The sequence below is a fragment of the Lepidochelys kempii genome, chromosome 11, assembly GCF_965140285.1.
Source record: "Lepidochelys kempii isolate rLepKem1 chromosome 11, rLepKem1.hap1, whole genome shotgun sequence".
Lineage (NCBI taxonomy): Eukaryota > Metazoa > Chordata > Testudines > Cheloniidae > Lepidochelys > Lepidochelys kempii.
The window spans coordinates 2,079,560-2,102,568 of NC_136390.1; the positions used below are offsets into that span (position 1 = coordinate 2,079,560).

Sequence of the window (23,009 nt, forward strand, 5' to 3'; positions counted from 1 at the left end):
CATGGCCGCAGGGGGGACAGAGCCCCCGGGACTAATCAGCTTGAGTGAGCGGTTCGGGGGGAGCCGCGCCCAGGAGCCGGGGCAGACGTGGGCTGGACCAAGGGTATGTTCAGTTCATGAACCGGCTGGGCCCCGAACGAATCTCCCTTGCAGGGTGTGGCAATGTGTGGGTGCCCCCGGAGAAGGTCCCCTCTGGGGCACGGCCGCAGCTGGCTGCCCCCCAGCCAGCATCCCCTTCTGGGGTGTGGCCAAAGCTGGCGTCCCCTCCGCAGCCCTGCTCCAGGAAAGGGGGCAGGACTCTGTTGAAATATCTTTATTAGTGTCACCCCCGTGCCCACGGAGCCCCTGGCCCGGTGGCGGCCGGGGCCCGAGGAGGCGGCCGGGAGGGGGCAGCCCGGGCGCCACCCTGGCCTGATGCGGGTTCGCCGGTGAGGGAGTCCGGCCGCATCCCCGCTGAGTCTGTGTGCGTCGCCCCCCGACGCAGCCCGGCCCCCAGGCCTCGGGGCCCCTGGCCGGCAGGGGGGGCGCGACCCAGCCCCTCCCCGGGGGCTGGACGGAGACCCTGCCCCAGCGCCCGCGGCCGGGAGAGGGGCCCCGGCCGGCTCAGAGGCACAGGCTGAGCTCCTGGTGCACGCGGCACTTGCGGCATTGCACCACGCAGCACCAGCGGAAGCGGCAGAGGCAGCTCTCCTCCAGCACCACCGTCTCGGCCCGATGCCCGCGCCCGCAGCACAGCAGGTCGCAGCCGCTCACGCCCGGGGCCGAGCCGTTGCACACCCGGCCCCGCGTGCCCGGCGAGCCCGTCTTGCGGTTGGCGGCGCAGAAGTCGGGCGAGTCGGCCGAGTAGACGAGGTCCTGGGGGTCGGGGGGCTTGAGGCTGCGGCCCACGGGCAGCAGCGTCTTCCCGTCGTTGGCGCCCATCACCTGGCAGGCCCCGTTGAAGCGCTGCAGCAGGCGGTCGCCCACCTCGCGGAAGTGCGGCATCTTCTTCCAGCAGGTGTGCAAGGTGCAGGAGCCGGACAGGCCGTGGCATTTGCACTCCGTCCGCGTGTAGCTCCGCACAGCCTGGGGGAGACAGGGCCGCTCAGCGGGGGCCGGCTCCGGCCCCCCCGCCCCGCACTGGGGTCCCCTGCCTGGCCCCCTGGCCCCCGCCCTGCCCCCCCGCTCCTGCCTCTGCCCAGAGCCTCTCATCAAACCCCACCGGGACGCCAGCCCCCCCAAAGGAGGGGGGTGTACCGGGTGCTGGACAGCACGGGGGGACAGGAGTGTCCGGGGGGGGCCATAAGGGTAGCTGGACCCAACCTCACCAGCCACCTGCCAGCAGAGACTGGACCAGTGCCCACCAGAGCCAGCCCGGGGCACGGCTGGGGATGGGCACCGGGCCAGGGAGAGCTTGGCAGGGGGCTGGGCACGGGCAGTGCCCAGGCAGGAGAGTGGGGCTGAGGTCACTAAGTGAGCCTGATTTGGGAAGAATAAAACTTGGTTCTGCAGCAAGGGCCGGAGCAGATTTGAGGCAGGGGGTTTAGAACTGGGGTGGGTGTCAGGCTTTCCAGGGCCGGGCAGGCACCCTGCCGGGGAGGGAGGGTCATGGGGGAGGGAATTGTTGGCGGGGGAAGGTGGGTGTGTGCTGGTGGGTGTCAAGCAAAGGAGCACCTAGGTGTGGTACATGGTGCATGCTTGGAGGGCAGCGTGCGGCTGTGCCTGGACAGTGCAGTACTGGAGGGCCATCGGGTTGGTACTCAGTGGGCAGCGTGGCTGGGCAGCGCCATGGCAGGGCGGGGGTTGGCACTCAGTGGGCAGCGTGGCAGGGCAGGGGAATGGTACTTGGTGGGCAGCATGGCCAGGCCATGGCAGGGCTGGGGGGAGTTGGCACTCAGTGGGTAGCGTGGCCGGGCAGCACCGTAGCAGGGCGGGGGTTGGCACTCAGTGGGCAGCGTAGCCAGGCAGCGCCATGGCAGGGCGGGGGTTGGCACTCAGTGGGCAGCGTGGCTGGGCAGCGCCATGGCAGGGCGGGGGTTGGCACTCAGTGGGCAGCGTGGCCGGGCAGCACCGTGGCAGGGCGGGGGTTGGCACTCAGTGGGCAGTGTGGCTGGGCAGCGCCATGGCAGGGCGGGGGTTGGCACTCAGTGGGCAGCGTGGAGGGCAGGGGAATGGTACTTGGTGGGCAGCATGGCCAGGCTATGGCAGGGCCAGGGGGGGAGTTGGTACTCAGTGGGCAGCGTGGCCAGGCAGGGCTGTGGCAGGGGAGGGTGGTACCTGGTGGGCAGCACGGCTGGGCAGGATCATGGCAGGGCAGGGATTGGTACTCAGTGAGCAGCATGGCCGGGCCGTGGCAGGAGTTGGTATGCAGTGGACAGTGTGGCCGGGCAGGGTGGGTGGGTGGAACTTCATGGGCAGTGTAGCAGGGCGGGGGGATGGTACTTGGTGGGCAGCATGGCTGGGCTGTGGCAGAGAAGGGGGGGAGTGTGGTTAACAGGTGCCCTGCTCATTGCATGGGGCGGGGATGAGGAGGACGGGTAAGGGGGCTGGCCTGGCAGTGGCAGGGCAGGGGGAGTGTGGTTGGCAGGTGCCCTGCCCAGCGGGTGGGGAGGACGGGGTAAGGGGGCTGGCCTGGCAGTGGCAGGGCAAGGGGGAGTGTGGTTGGCAGGTGCTCTGCCCAGCGGGTGGGGAGGACGGGGTAAGGGGGCTGGCCTGGCAGTGGCAGGGCAGGGGAAGTGTGGTTGGCAGGTGCCCTGCCCGTCGGGTGGGGAGGACGGGGTAGGGGGGCCGGCCCGGCGGTGGCAGGGCAGGGGAAGTGTGGTTGGCAGGTGCCCTGCCCGTCGGGTGGGGCGGGGATGAGGAGGACAGGTAAGGGGGCTGGCCTGGCAGTGGCAGGGCAAGGGGGAGTGTGGTTGGCAGGTGCCCTGCCCGTCGGGTGGGGAGGACGGGGTAGGGGGGCCGGCCCGGCGGTGGCAGGGCAGCGGAAGTGTGGTTGGCAGGTGCCCTGCCCGTCGGGTGGGGAGGATGGGGTAGGGGGGCCGGCCCGGCCTGGCGGTGGGCTTACCAGGCGCCCGGCCTCATTGTTGTGCAGGTCGATGAGGGTGCGGATGTCGCTCTTGCCCTTCTTCCGCTTGGCGTCCATGAACTGCCGGGACTTCTCGTAGCCGAACTCCACGTCGTCCCCGCAGCCACCCCACTCCCAGGTGGAGCCCTCGGGGCCCGGGCCGGCCGTGGGCAGCGGGGGAGCCCGGCTCCGCGTCCCCTCGCAGCTGCACTGCAGCAGCTCGCCCATGCTGCAGGCCTGGGTGACGGCGTGGCTCACGCCGGCCGCGGTGATGGCGTAGACGAAGGCCGTCTCCCGGATATCTGGGGGGGGGGGGGAAGCAGCATTAGCCGGTTGCCCCCAGGGCGGTGGAGGCAACCTGCCGGCAAGCAACGCGAGGGGGCGCTGTGCTGCAGGGGGCACTGGCTGGCGGGTACCCCTGGGGGGGATTTTGCCAGGGGCTGGGGTGTGACCCCCCCTCCCGGCTCGGGCAATGCCACTCTAACCCTCCCCCCTGCCCTGGCATCTTCCCTTCCTGCCCCAGGCTGCCGTGGGCTGTGCAGCGGGCACCCTGTGCTGCCCCAGAGGTGGCTGTTGGTCTCCTGTCACTGGGGGTGGGGGGGGTCCCTGTGTCTGGTTTGCAAAAGGCTCTGCCGGGAGAAAGAGGCTTGGAAAATGTAACACCCCCACCATGAGGCCTCCCTCTGCACAGGGGCTCACTGGTCACTCTCGGACCTCAGGGGCGGGGGCGGGGGCAGGGGGGTTCTGTGGGGCAGGTGGGGACAGGGGCTCGGGGTTGGGGCTGCGAGGCGGGTTACACTAATGCTTTGAGGCAGGATGGCAGCTGGGGGGATGCTGCAGCTTGTCCAGCCTGGCCAGGTTCCCTTCACTGTCCCAGAGCCCCCCCACGCAGTCCCTCCAAGGAGGGTTAACCCCATCCCCCACCCCAGGGGCACTTCCTGGAGCCAATGAGGGGGGGGGCATAGATCAGAGTCGCCAGAGGCTGTCCCCGTGTGCAGCACCCCAACCACGGAATCAACGCCTCTCTTGCCCTCCCACCCCAACTCCCTGAGCCCCCAAAAGCATGGGTCCCCACCTCGAGCTAAAGGCAACTCCCCATTAGTTACAAGCAGTACAGGGACTTTGACCCTCAGCTGAGTGGTGCTGACTGCAGCCAGTAGAGGGCAGATGCGAGTAGCTCAGCATTGTGTCAGTGACGGCTCTGAGCCCGCAGGGGGCGCCAGGAGATCCCGGCAGCTAATGCCCCAGATGGCCTCAGCTCCCCCCTGCCCCAGAGCTGCAAAGTCTGAGAGTCCAACCGGGGGCTGGCTGGGAGGTGACGGAGCTGGGGAGGCCCCACTGGGGCCCACCCCCCTCCTGGGGCACGTGCCAGGCTGCCCTGCCCGGTGCCTCCCCATGGGGCGATGCTGGGGCGCTCACACACCCCCCTCACTCTCCAAGCAGCAGCCTCCGCCCTGCGGGATTATTTCTGATGAGCGTGTTCTCCCCATCTCTGCTCCGGGACACGAATTCCAAGCATCCTTCCCCTGCCCGGACCTGCTCCAGCAGCCCCAGCGAACGATTCGAGCAGCATCACCCCCTCGGCTGCTGCTCTGGCACTGCGGCACTTATGCAGGGTTTGGGGCCCATCCAGCACTCGGCAGGGCCCCCAGCCCTCCCTCTGCAGCCCATGTGGGAGCCCAACTCCTGGCCCCGGTGGGGCTGTGGGGCCTGGCCATGGGGGACACTGCACTAGCCCCGTGGGTCCTCGTTCAGGATAGCCACCCCCATCGGACCAGGCGATGCCCAGATGCCCAGGGAGAGACCAGCCCTGGGCTAAAGACGACGTGCTCGGAGACAAGAGAGCGGGCTAGGAGGGGCACCACTGTGACTGGCGCAGGCCCGGGGCGTGGGGAGCCAGGGGAGGGGATGTGGCGACGGAGTTGACCTGCCTCACAGATGCATTTGCACTGGGCCTGTCACCATGGCATCTGGGCACAGAGCACCCAGAAGCGGTCGCCCAAGGGGATCAGAGCCCCCAGACTCTGCTGTTCTCAAAGCAGGGGGTCCCCACTCACTGGTTTCCAGACACCAAGCTGTCTACGCTTGCTGCTCCGCACCTGGGTCTCCGCTGTGCCGTCTCATACGGCCAAAGGGCCAGTCCTGTGCCTGCTAACGCAGAACCTAGCTCAGGCGTGGGGCAGACCCCTCAATGCAGCAACTCTGCACAGGACCCAGGCATCCTGGTGAGCTCCCCACGGCGTGCTCTGCGTCCAGAAGGGCGAGCATGAGCTTCGGCCGTGCATGTAGGGAACGTGTCCTGGAGCCGGCGTCACCTCGGCACATGGCATCAGCCAGACCAGGACCCACCTGGAGGCCCCACGTCCAGAACGGCGCCTCATGGGAAAGGGCTCAGAAAAGGGCGCCCAGGCGAGGGCTGGAAAACCTGCCCGAGAGCGAGAGCCGCGCCGGCTCCACCTGGCGAGGTATCCAAGGGAAGGCTGAGCGGTGACTGATCAGCGTTCAGAAGGACCTGCCCGGGAAGGCGATCTCTGACAGCTGATGGTGCTTTGACCTAGCAGATGAAGGGCTAACGAGACCCAGCAGCTGATGCTGGCATTGAAAAAGGTTCAGAGAAGGGCAACTAAAATGATCAGGGGTTTGGAACGGGTCCCATCGGAGGAGAGATTAAAGAGGCCAGGACTTTGCAGCTTGGAAAAGAGGAGACTAAGGGGGGAGATGATAGAGGTCTATAAACTCATGAGTGGTGTGGAGAAAGGGAATAAGGAAAATTATTTACTTGTTCCCATAATATAAGAACTATGGGCCACCCAATGAAATGAATGGGCAGCAGGCTTAAAACAGATAAAAAGCAGTTCTTCTTCACTCAGCGCACAGTCAACCTGTGGAACTCCTTGCCTGAGGAGATTGTGAAGGCTAGGGCTATAACAGGGTTTAAAAGAGAACTAGATAAATTCATGGAGGTTAAGCCCATTCATGGCTATTAGCCAGGATGGGTAAGGAATGATGTCCCTCGCCTCTGTTTGTCAGAGGGTGGAGATGGACGGCAGGAGAGAGATCACTTGATCATTACTTGTTAGGTTTGCTCCTTCTGGGGCACCCGGTGTTGGCCACTGTGTGCAGACAGGACGCTGGCCTGGATAGACCCTTGGTCTGACCCAGTCTGGCCGCTCTGATGTTCTTATGCTAGAGCGACTCAGAGTAGACGTAAGGTGCAAATGTTTAACGGGGACAGGAGTTACCCATTGGACCCCCTGGCGGCCTGGGCTGGGTTCTCCATCGCTTGACGGCATTCCAGCAACACTGGCTGTGTCTCTAACGGCTCGGCGCTCGTCGGCTGCCTGCTCGGGGCTGGATGCAGGGGTTGCGGGGGAGCTCAGCCATGCTGGTCCCACGGGGCCCCATCCAGGAGTCCTGAGCTGGCATTTCTCATCCTTCTGAGCTGGGACGTTCCCCGGCGCCACCGCAGCCCCCAGAGCTGCAGGTCCATGGTCCTACCAACGGGAGAACCCCACGTCATTCCCGGTGGGAAAGCTGGTGTGTGGGACAGGGCTCCCACCTCTCCCCTTGGGAGATCATGGCAGGGGCAGGAGGGCAGGGTGGGTTCCTCCTTCTCTTCCCTGTCCTAAGGCAGATCCACGGCCCCCACAGGGCTGGAGTGGGGGTCACAGCACAAGCTGCTGCCCCTCACTGCTTCCTACAAGAGCCTGTGGGAGGGGAGGGCTGCTGGCTCGGGGCTGTGGCCGGGTGAGGCCGGGTGGTGGACACAGCGGCTGACCAGCACGGTACATGTGCATGGAGCAAAGGCAAGCGTGGGTGCTGCATTCATCACGGGGGTCCCTGCAGTCCCGCCGAGGGGGAGCCCTCAGAACCAGAGCCAGCCTGGCCTTACGAAGTGGGGTCACTGGCACATTTAGTGCCCTGACGCTTGTGGGGATGGGTCTTTGCTGTTCCCTGGGGCAGCGCACGCCTCCCTCTGAGAACTTACTGGCCTCAGGGCGGGTGGGAATGGGCATCGCCTGAGAAATCTGGGCACTGGCCCTGCTGGGATAAATGTCTCCAGAGCAGGGAGCCGCCCCAGACACATGCAGGATGCCCCAGCCCCTTTGCAGCAGCTGGAGCCCCAAGGGAAGGGGGGCGTCTCATTGGGCGCACCCGGCAGTGGCATGCACAGGCCCGGGTGCTCCCGCGGTTTGCTAGCTGGGGTAGCCCAGAGGTGCTGCTGCGGCCCTCGGAAGTGACAGTTCCCAGCATGCAATGCTCCATGCCGATCCAGGCAGCCCAGCCGCACTGCATGCTGGGACATGGCGTCTCCACTGTTGCCCAGGGTGTCACTGTGCTGCCCCCAGGGCCCTCGGGGCATTCTCAGAGACAGCAGGAAACGCCGCCCTGCCTGGTCCAGCACTCCATTAGCTCGTAGCACTACAGGGCTTATGACACACAGTGGAAGCACTGAGTCCCACCAGTAGAGGGCAGTGGCTGGACATGCAGTAGGGCCAGCTTGGGCGACAGCTGAGCTGCAGCCAGGGGGCACTAAATTCCCTTGTGGCCCCCCCACCCCAGCTGGGCACAGGTTGGGGGGTTTGATGTCCCCTAGGGTGGCCGGGGGTGGGGGTCCCACATGTGCTCGGACAGGCCCGACACAGGGCCAGGGACAGCCAGGCCCCACAGGGCCAGGGCAGCCCACCGTGGCAGGAGGCAAGCGCCCCCCAGGTCCGGCCATCCGTGGCACACCGCCCGTGCAGCTGCCTACATGACACCGGGGCTCTGCAGGCTGGGGGTGGGGGGTGGGGGGACCGACTTGGCTACAACTGGGCCAGGCACCAGCCAAGGGCAGGAGCGAAACTACATCCCTAACCCCCGCTGCCCATCCCAGTGCCCCCTCCTCATGGCAGATCCCCCTGGCCCCCTGCCAGCCCTCTCTACCCCCATGCCCCTCTCCTGCAGGCTGCGTGCAAGCTATTTGCAAGCCTCCCCCGCCCCCGGTGCCCTCCACGCAGGCGCATGCAGGGAGTGGCGTGGGGGGGGCATGCCACCTCGGGGCGCAGTAAATCACTGCCAGACGCGGAGGCATTCTTGAGCATTATTAAGCCCCACGGTGGCTGGGAGCACGGGTAATTGGCTCATTACAACACGGGGAGACATGTCCCGGCAGTAAACCTTCGGCCCTGCTGCACCGTGGAGCACTAACCGGCGCCCCCGGGGGCCTGCGCCGTGGCCTGGCTCTCACCCAGGGGAGCGGGCGCAGGGAGGTCGGTTAATCACTAAATGTGCCAGTGACCCCACTTCGTAAGGCCAGGCCGGCTCTGGTTCTGAGGGCTCCCCCTCGGCGGGACTGCAGGGACCCCCGTGATGAATGCAGCTGGTTGTCTGGCTCACTGCCCCCCAAAATGGACCCAGCTGAGGGGTCCTGTTCTCTGCACCTGCAAGCTCTGTGTTAGACCATGTTCCTGTCGTCTAATAAACCTCTGTTTTACTGGCTGGCTGAGAGTCACGTCTGACTGCGAAGTTGGGGTGTAGGACCCTCTGGCTTCCCCAGGACCCCACCTGGGTGGACTCGCTGTGGGAAGTGCACGGAGGGGCGGAGGAGGCTGAATGCTCTGAGGTCAGGAAGGTGGAAGCCGGGTGAGCTGTGTGTCCTGAAGACAGGCTGCTCCCAGAGAGGAGACTTCCCCAGAGTCCTGTCTGGCTTCATGGGGAGCAGTCCCAGAGCATCGCCCAGGGACTCCGTGACAACTGGTGGTAGCGGTGGGATCTACTGCACCCCGTGGACGGCGCTTCCCGCAGTAAGTGACTGGGGAGCAGTAAAACGAAGGGGGATTGATGGGGACCAGGCGTGCTGAAGATTCAGAGAGAGACGGTTTCGGGGGGCGGTTAACCCCTGGAAGTGTGTGTACCCAGAGAGAAGGACTTTTGCAGTAAGAGGGTCCCCCGGGAGCTTGCAGCGAGCGGTCCCAGGGGCGGAGGAGTCTGCAGCTCGACCCTGGCAAAGAGGCGGTGACCTCGAGAAGGGCTGGCACACTAGGGGTTCTCCCTGGAAACTGTGGGGAGCTGAGAGCACACAGGCCTGTGAGTTTACAACAACTTGGGAAGAGCGGAGTGATGGCCTGTCACCGTCTCCTTGAGAAGGACATTGTAACCCTGTGCAGGAAGAGAGGGTTGAGCATTGGAAAGTTCACCAGAGCACAGTTAATCGTGCAGCTGGAGGAGGATGACCGCTCTCAGGGACAGATTCCTGACCCCAACTGGGGCTATAGCAGGATCTGGGAGCAGCTGGAGTGATAGCCAGGCATCGCCAAGACTCCTGTCCCCGACCAGACGGGGGTCTTCACGATCGGGCTCCCCATCGGGGAATCGGAGATGGATGGGATTGGAGCTGAGTCCGAGAGAGCCAGAGGACTGTGAGAGACAGCGAGAGCCCGAGAAAGAGCTGCAGAAGCAGCAGCAGCATGAACTGGCGATGGTGCGGCGGAGAGGCCTAGGGGACCTCCCAGGGGTGAGTGGGGATAGACCCCGGGGGGCCAGTTCCGCAGGGAACCTCGAGACTAAATTGCTGCCCCTGGTTAAGGAGGGGGGGATGTGGATGCCACCTCACTGCCTTTGAGCAGGCTGGCGATTTGAACCAGGGGGACCCTGCGGAAAAGCCCCAGTGTCTAGCTCCCTTGCTGGGTCCCAAGGCCATAGACTCCGTCAGCCAGATGGGTGGGGAGGTGGACAGGCTCCCACTCCTGACCCCAACCTATATGTCTGTGTGGAGTTTCCTGGGGCCAGGCCCCTCGGACCCCCAGTGGGAGCAGAAGGTGATGGTCAATGGGGGGACGTTCCTGGGGTCGCGAGATCCTGGGACAGAGAGAACTGTTGTCAGGCCCTGGGTGGTGCAGCCTCAGATGCTGAGGGGCTGTGTGAGCTGGGTGAGGGTCCCAGGGACGAAGCCCCTTGCCCTGCCTATGACCCAGATCCCTGTGCAGACCCAGGAGGGGTTGGGCTGGCTGGTCGTTGTGGTTCTCCAGCACACCAGCTGCAAGACCCTGTTGTGGGGTGACTGTGTCTCTTTGGGACAGGATCTAGGCCCTGCTCCGGTAACTGCCAAGGGTTTGAATTTGAATCCAGGGAACCAATCGGTGGAGAGGGAAACGGTCAGTGAAAATGCAGATGACCTGGCTGGCAGCAGGGAGGAGCGGCTAGGCTCAGGCTACCTGCCTGCCTGTAACCAGACCCCTGGGGCTGGGTGGGACAGAGAGATGCTCCCCGCCCCCCTTGCACACTGGAGAAGGGGCTCAGGGGGCTCAGGCTGGCTCTGATGCAGTGAGGAAAGCAGGGAGCTCGCTGCCTACCCCCACTGGGACAGCCAGGGCAGCGCTGAGCAAGGGGGGAGATAAGACCCCAGCTGAGTGGGGGGAGACACAGGCAGGGCAGGGGATCTGTTGGGAGTGGCAAGGTGCTTGGTAAGGAAAGTTTGGATGAGCCTAGGCAGCCTTGTGAGCTGATGGCTGTGTCTAGTCAGCAGGGTGGGAAGGCGAGGAGAGTGGAAGATGAGTGTCCCTGGACCTTACCTGTTAGCTGGGTGGAGAATTGTGACAGTGAAGGAAACGTGTCTGTGTGTGTCTGGGGTATTGACTTGCCTATGGAGGGAGCTACCCTGATCTCCAAGCAGTTCTCTGTGACCAGCCTTGTGTGCTGGGACCAGGGGAATGAGATCCCAAGCTGGGTGTCTGGTAAAGGAGAAAGTGTGTCCGGCTCTTCTTTGTCTGTGGAGCAGACAGAAGGGGCCTTGCAGCCTGTGATGGTTGAGGGTCTTGCAGTTGTCTCAGAGTTGGCTCTGGATTCAGCTAAAGCCCAGGAAGGGAACGGTCCTAAGTTTGTGTCCGCTCGGGAGAATGGCCCTGTAACTAGGTTGCATCCAGTCAGTGTCTATGTAAAATCCCAGAGCCCAGACAATTCTGGTGCTTGTATTTTGCCTGTTGCTAGTGTGTTGTTGGGAAAGGGTGTCGCAACTCTGATTAATCAGGGTGAGATCCTAGCCAGGGCACAAGGAGAGCATGAAGGTGTGTGATTGTGTTACCTACTGAGGGTGTGGAAACCTGTAGCAAGAAGGAAAAGATTCCTGAACTTGTGTGTGGCAAAGGGAAGGAGAATGCTTCTGACCTTTTCTCTAGGAAGTCTGTAAGTTTGCCTGAAAGGGGATTGTGTAGGAATCCGCCGGATGGGCCAGAGGTAATTCTGGATGTAAGGGAGACCCAGAAAGAGTCTGTCGTTGCTCAGGAAAGTGTTCCTCTAGAGCAAGCCCTAGGGAAAGAGGGTAAGAGCAGAATTTCTGTGGGGGTGAATTGTTGCATAGAAAAGCCCTAGGGAAAGGAATCCTCATGGAGTCTTTGCAAGCAGTTTACTGCAACTGAAGGGTGTGAAAGTGATTTAATCAAGAAAGTTTCAGTTCCTAACAGCCAGAAATTTTCTGTTGTGAATGGATCCACTGACTTTCCTGTTGAAAGATCCAGTGTGGATAGCTTTGAGAGGGTCTCAGATGGAGTGAAAGCTGTTAAGAAAGTTAAACAGTCCTCTAACCAAGTGGCTGTGTTTGGCCAGCTTGTTGGGGAGAAGACCCAATCCCAGTTTGAGCCCCTAAGGTTTTGGGGTGGCCAAAGGGCATGGGCCACATAAACCTTCCCACATGCGGCCTGCAAATGCTATTGACCACTCCCGACCTAAGGGAGGGCGTGAAACTGGAAAGGCCTGGTGTAACTCCTATCAAGGAACGGGAGAGATGCTGGGGCCTCCTTGGGAACGCTGGTGGCTTCGAACTTCCCCAGGTCACCAGCTAAAGTGACCCCGCTCAGTTCGATCTCGAAGGGGGGAGAGATGTGATGAAGTGGGACTGTTCTTAATGTTTCCTCTGAATAGTGTGGGGGTGCCTAAGTTTCCCCTATGCAGTTCTTGAGTGTCTGGGTGGTGGGGTAAGGGTGTATGATCATTGCAGAGCCCTAGAGGGCAAGTGTGTGCAGGGGTCTGGACACAGAGAATGGCCGACACCCTGTTTTCTGGCAACTGATGGCCTGGGCCCTTCCCCCCTGCAAGGTGAGAGCTAAAGGGTTGGAGAACAAAGGAATCAAGTGACCTCCTGGCCTGGGGAAAGGGACAAAGCCCGGAGGAGGAGGGGCTGGAGGGGGAGTCAGTTTGGGGCTGGCTGGGGACATGGAGTGAAGGGCAGACGTGGTTGTCTGGCTCACTGCTCCCCAAAATGGACCAAGGTGAGGGGTCCGGTTCTCTGCACCTACAAGCTCTGTGTTAGACCATGTTCCTGTCGTCTAATAAACCTTCTGTTTTACTGGCTGGCTGAGAGTCCCGTCTGACTGCGGAGTTGTGGGGCAGGACCCTCTGGCCCCCCCAGGACCCCACCTGGGCGGACTCGCTGTGGGAAGTGCACGGAGGGGCAGAGGAGGCTGAATGCTCTGAGGTCAGACCCAGGAAGGGGGAAGCCGAGTGAGCTGTGTGTCATGCAGACAGGCTGCTCCCAGAGAGGAGACTTCCCCAGAGCCCTGCCTGGCTTCCTGGGGAGCAGTCCCAGAGCATCGCCCGGGGACCCCGTGACAGCCACGCACACAGCCCCCTCTGATCCTGACTCGGACACTGACGCACAGGCTGATCTGTGCCCCACGCACACAGCCCCCTCTGATAGCCTCCAGACAGGTGGGGACCCACTTCTCCCTCCGCCGTGGGGCTTGGCCCCCTCCCTTTTCCCTTAGACTGGAGCCCCCGCTCCGACTCCCCAGCCCCCCTGTCTCTAGGCGCCGGCCAGCCCCTCCCGCAACAGCACGGGGCGGGGGGAGTTTCCAGCTGTCCTGGGGGTTCCGGGGGGGAGCCTGGCCCCAGGGGTCGCCTTGGCCCCGCCAGCCTTACCCTGCTGCAGGATCTTGCCGAAGTTCTTGCTGTGGCTGGTGCAGTTCCAGCGGCGGAAGCGGAACTGGTGCTGGCATTCCCGCACCCCCAGCCTGGCGCCCTTGGCCACCTCCTGCACGAGGTCGGGCTCCGTCTGGCACAGCTCGGCCTGCTTCCCCGCCAGGCGCTTGGTCTTCCGGCAGATGCTGTTGGGGTCCATGACCAGGGGGCTGCCCACTGCCCTGGAGAAGGGAGAGAGCGGAGGAAGCCAGCTGTAGCAGCTGGGCACTGGGGCTGGTGCAGGCCCTGTACGCAGCCCTCCTCCGCCTGATGCCCCCGCGGCCTGCCCTCCCCACCGAGGCCCTTCCCAGGGCGTCCGCTCTTGCCCCGTCCTGTGTCACCCACGGGCCCCGCCGCCTGTCTGCATTGTCTCTCTGCCCCTTGCCATGGGGCTCTCTGTGCGGGAACCCTGTCCCCGAGCCCACCCGTGCCCTCTTCTCCCACAGCGCACGGCCGGGGCCTCATGGGACCGCGAGGAGAGCCGCCTCCTCTCCCCGGCATCAGTGGGTACCCACGGGCAGCCAAGAGCCCAGACGGACCCTGAGCCTCTGAGCCCCCTCGAGTGAGGCAGGGGTGGTGATGGCTGGGGACGGCACATCAGCGAGCTCCCGTCTTTCCCTTGGGGCAGCCTGGGCTGGTCGCAGCAGCTGCTCCCCTCCAGGCGCTGGGCTCTCTGGGGAAGCCGGGCACTGGGGAGAGGGCAAGGTGGAGCTGAGGTCCTCCAGGTCTCTCCAGGGAGCCTGCCACCCAGGTGCCGAGCATGGTGGCGGGATGGGCCCGCCGGGGTCAACTCTCACAGCCTAGGAGCAGCTGCCCCTCGGTGCGCTGGGGGAGCTGCCGGACAGGGGGTGGGAGCCTGGCCCTGCCAGGTCCCTTGGCAGCCCCTCCCAGCCTGCTGTGCCAAAGGCTGCTGGCAGGACTTGCAAGCCTTTGGCCAAGCGACCAGCCCCTGGCTCCACGAGCCCAGCTCAGCTCCGGAATGAGCCCCGAGAGACGCAGGAGGCAAAGGAGGGCCCTGCCTCCATGCAGCTCACACCAGTGCCAGAACTAGGGGCGGGGAGCGGCTCCAGAGAGTGCAGGGGGTGACTCAGTAGGGGGCGCTCTCCTCTCCAGCTCATGCTGACCCCAGTGCCCCAGCATGGTGCTAGGGGGCACTGGGCTGATGGCAGAGCCCCATGGTAAGAGAGAGAAAATCACTCGCTTATTTCTAATCTGCCCCTGTGCCTGTGAGGTCAACCAGCTGCTGAATTCTCCTGCCCTATGCTCCTGTGTACTGTCCCTGCACAGCTGATCAGCTGCCGGAATCCACCCCAGAGGTGGCTGCCTTTCCTTGGTGGGTGAGGTGAGTGTAAGCAGTTGCTGTGGTGTTAGTGGGTCGAGTAGATGCCGGGAGGAGTGATAGATACTGTAGAAATATCAGCGACTATTGCACTGCCGTGGCAACCCCGCAAGCGAGGGCTCCCCCTCTGCTACGGGTCAGTCTGGGGGGAAGAGGGATGGGGGGTTGAGCAGGGGAGAGGGACCGTTGTGTGGCTGGTGTATTCTGTACACACGAAAATACTGTCCAGCTCTGCCTTATCAGGACACCCTGGTGGTTTTGGATTCTCCTGGCCCACCAGACACGGATCCAAATCCAGACCTGGTGTCAATCCTCCCAGGTCACACAGCGTTACACCAGGAATGACTCTGCCTCAATTTCCCCCACGATCCAAAGAGGGAAAGCAGCCTGCGAGGGCCTGATCCTGTTCTCACTGAGTGGGGTGTGACTCCGGAGTAACTGCAGTGCAGTTCTCCTTGTTCTGGGTTCAGACAGCACCTGGCACGCTGGGGGCCTGGCCTGTGAGTGGATCACGGATCAATACTCGTTCATAGCCGTGCCCTGGGTTGACACCAGCGTTGCTGAGATCCACGTCTGGCCCTGCCCCTCTTGGCAGAGCTCTACAGGGCCGTGCGCTCAGACACAATGCCGGCCAGGCCCTTCAGCCTACAGGCAGCCTGGCTCAATGGCTAATGTACCAGGCTGAGCATCAGGAAAAGTGGGTTCTAGTCCCAGCTCTGCTTGTGGCAAGCCCTGTCCCCTCTCTGTGTCTCAGTTTCCCCTCCCACTCTTTGCCTGCCCGGTTTATTTAGCTCCCGAGCTCTTCGAGGCGGGGGCTGTGTCTCGTCGGGTGGCTGCACAGCCTGGGCACCCAGGTGCTATTACAACAAGGTGCTGGGGGCAGGCATTTGTACCCCCCTGCAGAGCGGGGCCCGGCTGAGCCCAGCCCTTGATTCCACGGCGTCTCAGCCCGGGCCCCGGGTGGGCAGTGCCCGGGGCGGGCTGCAGCGTGCCGCACATTCTTGGAATGTCTCCTCCCTGGGGGAGGGAGGCGCTTTTGCAGCAGGGGCTGTTCTCTGTTTACCTTGTGGGAGAAGAGCCGAACGACCTTGCCCGGCGATAAAGCCCCAGGAAGACCCCTGGCTGCTTGCCAATTTCCTCCCCAGCTCCCAGGCTTGCCTCCCGATGCCCCACCATCAGCCTCCAGCAACAAGGTCAAGGGATGCTGCAGCCCGGGTGTGTGTGAACGGGAGGGATCAGCCCGGCCTTCTGGCTCCTGATACTACAGCTGCCTAAGGCGGGGGCCTTAGGGACGATTTATTGATTCTCCTCCTATGAGGGTCAGGACAAGAGGGTCTTCGGGGTGGAATAAGCCGATTGTGGCAGCTTGGAATCATGGTGCCCATTCCACACCAAGCAGCAGCCTGGGGTCCGACACGGAGACAGGCATGGGGGGACCCCCGACTGCCTGCCCCAGCCCCCAGCTCTGGTTTGCTGCCCAGCCCTCTGCCCTCAGCTCCTCCCCAGGTCCTGAGAGCGGCCCCACAAACCAGTCCAGGCCTTCCCGCCCTGTGTCCAGAATGGGAGAATCTGCCCACGGTAGAGCCGGGTTGGGAAGGATTCGATTTTTGTGGGTGAATGTCGATAAACGTCGATTTCACACAACTGGCCAGTAGCACTTGAACTTGACCAGAACAAGTCTTCACCATCCACTGCCATTAACTAGTACTGGTTCCCCTCCTTCCCCCCGTCCCCCGGCATTGTCCGACCCTCTGTAACTTCCCACAGCCCTGCCAGTCTGAATCGACTACAAATAAACATCAGTATCACTCTTCAAAATTACAAAAAGAAAAACCAAACTCTGCCCAGCCTGTATCTATCCGAGGAGGGGCCGGGGCTCAGTGGGGCGGGGAGGGGTAACCCTCATTCATACAATATAGGGCTTCCCCCACCCCACGGCTGGTCTCTGTTCCTGCTAACGCCACCCTTTCACAGCAGGCACGAGAGACTCCTGCTCTTAGATGGAGAGGTCCTAGGTTCGACCCTCACCGACAACCCACCCAGGCGGGTGGCCACAGGGTAGAGAAGACGGGGACGCCCGGCTACAGACGACCCCGGATTCCCCCTCCAATCTCTCTGCCTCCCCCATGGACTCTGAGCCTTCCTGCTGCCACGCCCATGCCCGACAAGCATCACGGCTGTGTCCCGGTGGGCTCTGGCTTCACAGCCCGCCCCCAAGACGCCCCCTTCTCTGCCACCAGCAGGCTGAGCTCGGATTGCCACCCGGCCAGTGCAGCTGGGCGAGGCGTCCCGAGCCGGCTCAGCCCCCTCCCCTCCGGCAGGGATCGGTGCACGGAACGATTCCTCGGCCGCAGAGAGAGAAAAGCCCCGTGGGGGCCCCCCACAGCCAGGGCAGGGCTGGCCCTCTCCGGGGCTGTGGCCAGTCCTGGGCTGATGGCTCCTGCCCCATCCCGTGGGGAGACAGTGTCCCAGCTTGAGGCTCTCGGATTAGGGCTGCATTTGTCCTTAAGTCTCCTGCTGCTGCTGCCCCCTTAGCCCTCCCAACCCGGCCCCGCTCCTGTCCATTCCACCCCTCCAGCAGGGTCTACGGGGGCCCTTTAAAGGAGCCCAGAGGCCATGGCCCAGAACAAGGGCATTCTGGGGGCTGTCGTCCACAGGGCCTGATGGGCGGCAGGGTCCCAGGGAGCAGGTGACTGCAGAGCTACCTAATGCAACTTCCTCGGTCTGCTTGGGCAAGACCAGGCCCAAGCCAAGCCTGGGAGTATGCCCTGACCCAGGGCCAGCTGCAGCCAAAGGGTTTGGGGGTGCCCCGGAGGCGGGTGGGTCAAGGAGCTCTGGGGCAGCCCTGGGGCAGGGGGCAGGTTTTGACCTGCGCTAGTGGGTAGCACCTGGCTGTGGCCATGACATGGTGGGTGCGGGCTGGAGCAGAGGGGGGCCCTGGGCACCTATACAAGTGGTGGGGACGGGACGGGATGGGGGCTGGGAGGGGATGTTTGCTGGAACCCTGCCTCAGTGGGGTGAACGCTGTGGGTGGGGACAGTCAAAGGGGGCTTGTGTCAGGGTCTCTCCTTGCCCTGGAAGGGGAGCGGCTGCCCTCTGGCTGGAGGACTGAGGCACGAACTTACCCAGCTACGAGACTGCAGACCATGGGCCCAGCAGGGAAACTGAGGCTTGGCCCCACCCGGTGCCAGAGAGGTAAGAACCTGCTGTATCCCCCAGGATGGGGTCTGGCCAATGTATATATGTCTCTAGCTCCTTTAACTCCCAAAGGCAGAGCTGCTCTCCCCTCGCTGGGGATCCAAAGACCCCCAACGTGCTCCACAAACTAACTGGCAATACACAAAGTCCAGCCGTCGCTCCTGCGCTCAGTAAAATGCAGCCACCTCTGGGGTGGGGTGTGGCTGCTGCCTCTGAGCCGTGCTGGACAGGCCTGTGCTCAGGCCAAAGGGCAGGGAGTGAGACATGGTTAACCCTGGCTCCTCCACTGGGTGCCCTGGCAGGGAGAGGGCTATAGGTTAGTTCTTGGGTTACAGAACCCGGGCAGCTGCTGTTGACGACCAGGGTCTCGTATGAGTGTCTCTCCTGCATTAGCGAATCCCCGTGCGCAGGGCCCATGACCCGCGGTGGCGCCATTCTCACTCCATCCAGCAGAGCGCAGCGGTGTGCATACAGACACATGGGTGGTAACCTGCCCTCTCCAGGGATCGCAAAGTGCTCCCAGCCTCTCCTGCAGGAACCCCACCGCCCCAACACGGGGCAAGGGTATCACAGCCCAGGGCTTCCAGATTGGGAAACTGAGGCACGAAGAGGGGGCGTGAGGCCCCCAGGTTGGCCCTATTATATATCACCCTCGGCCTGTGGCGAGGACCCATGTCCCCTGACTCTGCACAGGAACCACGAGCTGCTCCTTCCCGTTCCTTTCTGGGCCGTGGTCTCTCCGTGCTTCATGTCCCCAGAGCTGCCCAGCTCCGGAGAGTGCTGGGGATGGCGCGAGCGAGGGAGATTGGGGGGGCGCGTGGGGGTCAGGTACTCTGGGAATTGGCAGGGTCTCTCTGGAGGCGTGGCTGGCTGAGCTGGAGGGGCCCGGACTTTCATTAAGAGAGGACTCTCCGTACTCATCTGAAAATGATGAACCAGCCCGAGGGCCGTTGGACCAAATGCCGAACTGCAGCTCACCCCGGCCTGCTGGCCCGGCAGGGCTGGGACACACACAGCCCAGCAAGCGCAGGGAGCTTCGGAGCCTCTGGTCTCCCTCGCCCCCAGCCCTTAGTACATGGCCCAGGGCTACCCGCCCCCCCCCATTCTGCTCAGCTGCCCCCTTATCAGGCCTGCCCTCCTTCCCGCTGCCCTGACGGCCCGGCATAAGCCGAGCTGCGATATTCATTTCCGTCGGGCTCCTGCCTCTCGCAAGGGGATGTCGCTGGGATCCAGCGAGTTGTTTTCCTTTCAAAGCTGGGGTGGGGGGGGCGTGCGGGAGGGCGAGGCGAGGGCTCCTCCACCGCAGCCTGGGCTGTCTGAGCTTGTTCCCCTCTGAACCTGGGGGGATCTATAATTAACACGCCACACCCCTGCCTCCTGGCCACTCCGCCCCCTGCCCCGGTGAGGGGACCCGCTCAGGAATGAGCGGGGCTGGGAGGATGCCCCAGGAGCAGGGGAACGGCCCTGCCAGGCCCTGCCGAGCCCCCTGATGCTGCCCCTGTTCTTGGCTTGGGCCCTGCCCGGCTGGTTCGCTCACCAGCCCCTCCAGCGTTCGCCCGTATCGCTCTGCACAAGCTGCCAAGCGAGCTCAGTCTCCTCGGCATTTACAGAGTGTTGATCACCACAGGAGCCCCTCTGCTCGCTGTGGAGATGCAGCTACCTCTGGGGCGGAAGGCGGCAGCTGTCACAGCTCACAGCAACGCGAAGCCTTAGGCTGGGAAGTGAGAGTGGATCTCACACTCTGCAGGGGGCATTTAGGGGAACAAAATCCAGGCAACTCAGCTGGGGTTTTGGCCCTGCCAGAAAGCAGCTGGAGAGGTTCGGTTGCACCGCACATAGTCACTGGCCCATTGTTTCCTTCTAAGGACTGACCCACTCCCTGCCGCAGTGGCAGTTCCCTGGAGGTTTGTCATTCCTGGGACGTGTCACTAATTCAGCACAGATCCCTAGATTCCCAGGCCAGCGGGACCCTGGTGATCATCTAGACTGACCGGCTGTACGACACCGGCCACAGAACTGCCCCAAAGCCATTCCTGGAGCAGCTCCCTTGGACACGTGGGGGTTATAAAGGGTCAGAGAATCCCCCAGGCCCCCTGGTAACTTGTGGCAATGACCCAAGGCGCGGAAAGCATCATCATTCCTGGCACAGATGGGGAAACTGAGGCACAGCTGTCTGCTAACCCTCGCAGCCTCCCGGTTCTTATCCCGCTGCTGAGGCAGCCCAGCGAGGGGCCCGCTGAAGCCAACGGGAAGCGTTCGGGCCCTCGGGGAGTTCTGATGGGGTCGCCGCTCCAGGCTGAGCTACGGCACACAGACTAATCCTTCCTGCTCCTAAGCCCCTGCTGAGCTCAGCATGTGGGGATCTCGGCCGACAAGGGGCTGCCAGAGGTTAGGGGGCTAGCCCTGCGGCTCTGGGTGCAGGCTTTGCACCGTGACTTTGGTCAGAAGCGGCGCCAGTCAGTCCCAGCCACATCCCCAGCAGAAATCGCCCACCACCCGGCAGCTGGGCACTATTTCCCCGTATCTGCCCAGAGACTCCCAAGGGCTGGATGCCATCGCTACTGCCGGTCAGGAAGTTGGTACATTGTCGGGTGTGTGTGGGGCAGGGCTAGCAGGGGGCTGTGGGTCGGGAGTGAGGGGCACCGGCAGAGCTGTGTGTGGAGAGGTCCGTCTCTCGTGAGTGCAAAATTCCCCATAATCCAGTCAGATATCTTGGGGGGTAAACTCCTGATGCGCACACTCAAAAATATGTATTCATCTCCCAGCAGTGCCCAGCGGCGCCGTTGGCAGTCTGGGAAGGCACGGTCCCTGCCCCAGCGAGCTCCCAAACTCGCATCGCTAGCCGGGGAGGGGCCTGCAATCTGATTCACCCGGTTCAATCTGCCACACAACAAACTGCAGGAGAGGAGCGGTGCTGAGGCTGCAAAGCCCAGAGCTCGGAAACGCCAGGACAAAGCCTGGCCACGCAACCTCAGCTCGGCCCCCCGGGGCGTCTGCATGACGAGACGGGCTGTGATCTCGGAATTAGAGACGCTCTTTCCCCAGAAGCCTGCCCCGGCCAATGCCCGCAATGGCTCAGCCCCATCACGGTGAGTTTCTCCCCAGCCCAGGCTGCCTGGCCCAATCAACCCTTTACCCCACCCCCAGCCCAGTCTGGTTCTTGTCCCCGCTGCATTTGAGTGGGGCTGCCTCCTTCTCCAGCATCTTGGGCACCAGCCAAGGGGACGGAAACCATGCCCCCACCCAGCACCTTGTGGCAGCTTGTCTCTGCCCCTCGCCGCTCTGCACGGACGGCACTGTCTCTGCTCTGAGTCCCGGCACCTCAGCAGCCGAGAGCAGCAATTGCAGGGAAAGTCTTAGTCAGCCCTGCAGCCCTGGGGTGGAGCATGCTCAGTCGCTCTGTGGGGATGGTGCCTGGACTCTCTGGTCTAGTGTCGGAGCCGTGGGGCTGGAGCGTGCTCAGTGCAGATGGAATCTTCTGAGAATTTAGCTGTCAAATGCTAACAAGTCTCTACCGAGCATGTGCAAGCGGGTTTCTTCTTAAAGTCTGGACCAAGTGTTGGTGGATTTTCGCCACGACGGCAAAAGGCAGATCTCTGACACCAAGGCACATTCCCCCGCCCCACTGCCAAATTGCAAGGCCCTGCTCCAAAGCATGGAGGCGTTAGCACATTTCAACCAAACAGCGACAGGAATTGGCAGTAAAACGGGCAATCTTAGTCTAATCCTCTGATCTTGTTCTTAGCACCGGCTGAGACATTTCTTGCTGAAACATTCCCCAAAATTTCAGCCGGAAGCAGACGCCAAGCATGGAGGACTTCAGCCAGACTTGGTAAAATCTGGCAAAGTGATAAACAACCGACAGCAGGGTCTTAAAATGCAAGTGGCAGGCAACTGTCGCTCTCGGTGGGGCCGCCAGATCTGTGGACAATCTACCCGTGGCAAGAGCAGCTGGCTAACGGCTTGTGGACACATGGATGTGAGTCCAGGTGAGGGGAGAGGCGGGGCCTTACGGCGCCGTTCCTGCAGGGCGTCCGGCTAGAGGGGTCACCAGGGACAAGGCCTGGGGTGTGGTGGAGAAGCGGATGAATATCTGAGCGAGGCTGGGGGGCGGTGGGAATACATCACTTTGAGATGGGGGAGTCAGTGAAGGGGTTTGAAGGGGGCGGCCATGTGGCTGGAGTCCTGGGGGAGGGAGGCGATCCTGGCCCTGAATTGGCAAAGGACTCGTGCTGAAGGGCTTCTGCTGAGCCCGGCCCCCTAACAGGTGCAGTTCCTAGGGACTGGGCTCGGGGTTGGAGTCAAGGTGGGAGCCAAAGACGGCCTGGGGGCAGATCGCACAGTCTCACCTTGTGGAGAAGCCGCAGCAAGGCCTGGCCATGGCCGGGATGTGCCAAAGACAAGTCCCTGGGGTTGCAGGGCTGAGTGATGGGGACACTGGTGGAGCTGGGCCCACATGGGAGAATCGGGTCCCCTCCCGTCACATAGGGGGCTTTGATGGCTTCTGCTTTGCCCTCCTTCCTGGAAGGTGGTTCCTCTGCTCCTGCGGCCCCAGCTCTCTCCAGCCCTTCTGCACTGCCTGCCAGCCAGCTCCTGGCATCACAGCCCCCGCTGGGTCTCCTAGCCCAGCCTAGTCCCCTCTGGTTGTCACGCCGGACGAGGGGAGACGTGGCTAACTGCATTGAGATGGGGGGCTGGGGCGCCCCACGAACCCTCGATGCCGTTGCCCAAACTGGCATCACAGCAGGCTGGGTTGGCTTGATCGTCCCCTGGGCTGCGTCAGAAACCCCACCAGCCTGCAAGGAGCCCTGTGGAATTAGTGATTTATTCCCAGACTGTGACTCGCTCCCATGTGCTCCTTAACATAGGGACCTCTCTGTCAGCTGCATTGCTTTACACGCAAGGCAGTTGTGGGGAAGCAGCTAACTGGAATATGGCTCACTGAAGGTCATATGCGTGCACTTATACAACTGGCCGAAAAGTCACGTGGCCGGGTGACTCATCCTATTGGCAAATCATCACTTGGACTAAAATCCAGCAGCTCCTGCCAATAGCACCTTCCATCTGAGAAGCTTGAAGCTCTTTACAAATATTCATCACTTAAGCCCTGTGGCTTGAGTATCATTGCCCCATTTTATGGATGGGGAAACTGAGGCACGGGGCAATTTTAGTGATTTGAATAAAATCGCACAGCAAGTCTAAGGTGCAGTCAGGGGCTCCTAATCCTATGGATTAAGCACCCTGGGAAGAATGTCTTCACCCTAAGCAAGGACAAGAACTCAGAGTCCTGGATCACAGGCTCCCCCGCTCAGACCCACTAGAACGTGCATCTTCTAGATACTAGAAAAGGTAGATCGGGGCTGCTATTCACTCTCTCTCATGAGAGAACAAGGGAACATGCAGTGAAAGCAAGAGGCACCAAATTCAAAGTGGATAAAAGGGTTGATACTCTCACACTGCTGGTTACCTAGTTGCAGTGAGTTCCACAGGTTATCA

General features: G+C 62.6%; 1 protein-coding gene across 1 annotated transcript in view; it reads right to left on the minus strand.

Moving 5' to 3' along the window:
* Positions 1–330: 330 nt before the first annotated feature.
* The window catches only part of WNT6 (Wnt family member 6), a 30,327-nt gene continuing 7,648 nt past the window's right edge, over positions 331–23,009 (minus strand). The window contains exons 2-4 of the mRNA XM_073304680.2: positions 12,938–13,158; positions 3,044–3,345; positions 331–1,065 (exon numbers count right to left, since the gene is read on the minus strand). Coding sequence (XP_073160781.1) covers positions 604–1,065; positions 3,044–3,345; positions 12,938–13,158 — 985 coding nt within the window. The 3' untranslated portion in view covers positions 331–603. The remainder of the gene's footprint in view (positions 1,066–3,043; positions 3,346–12,937; positions 13,159–23,009) is intronic.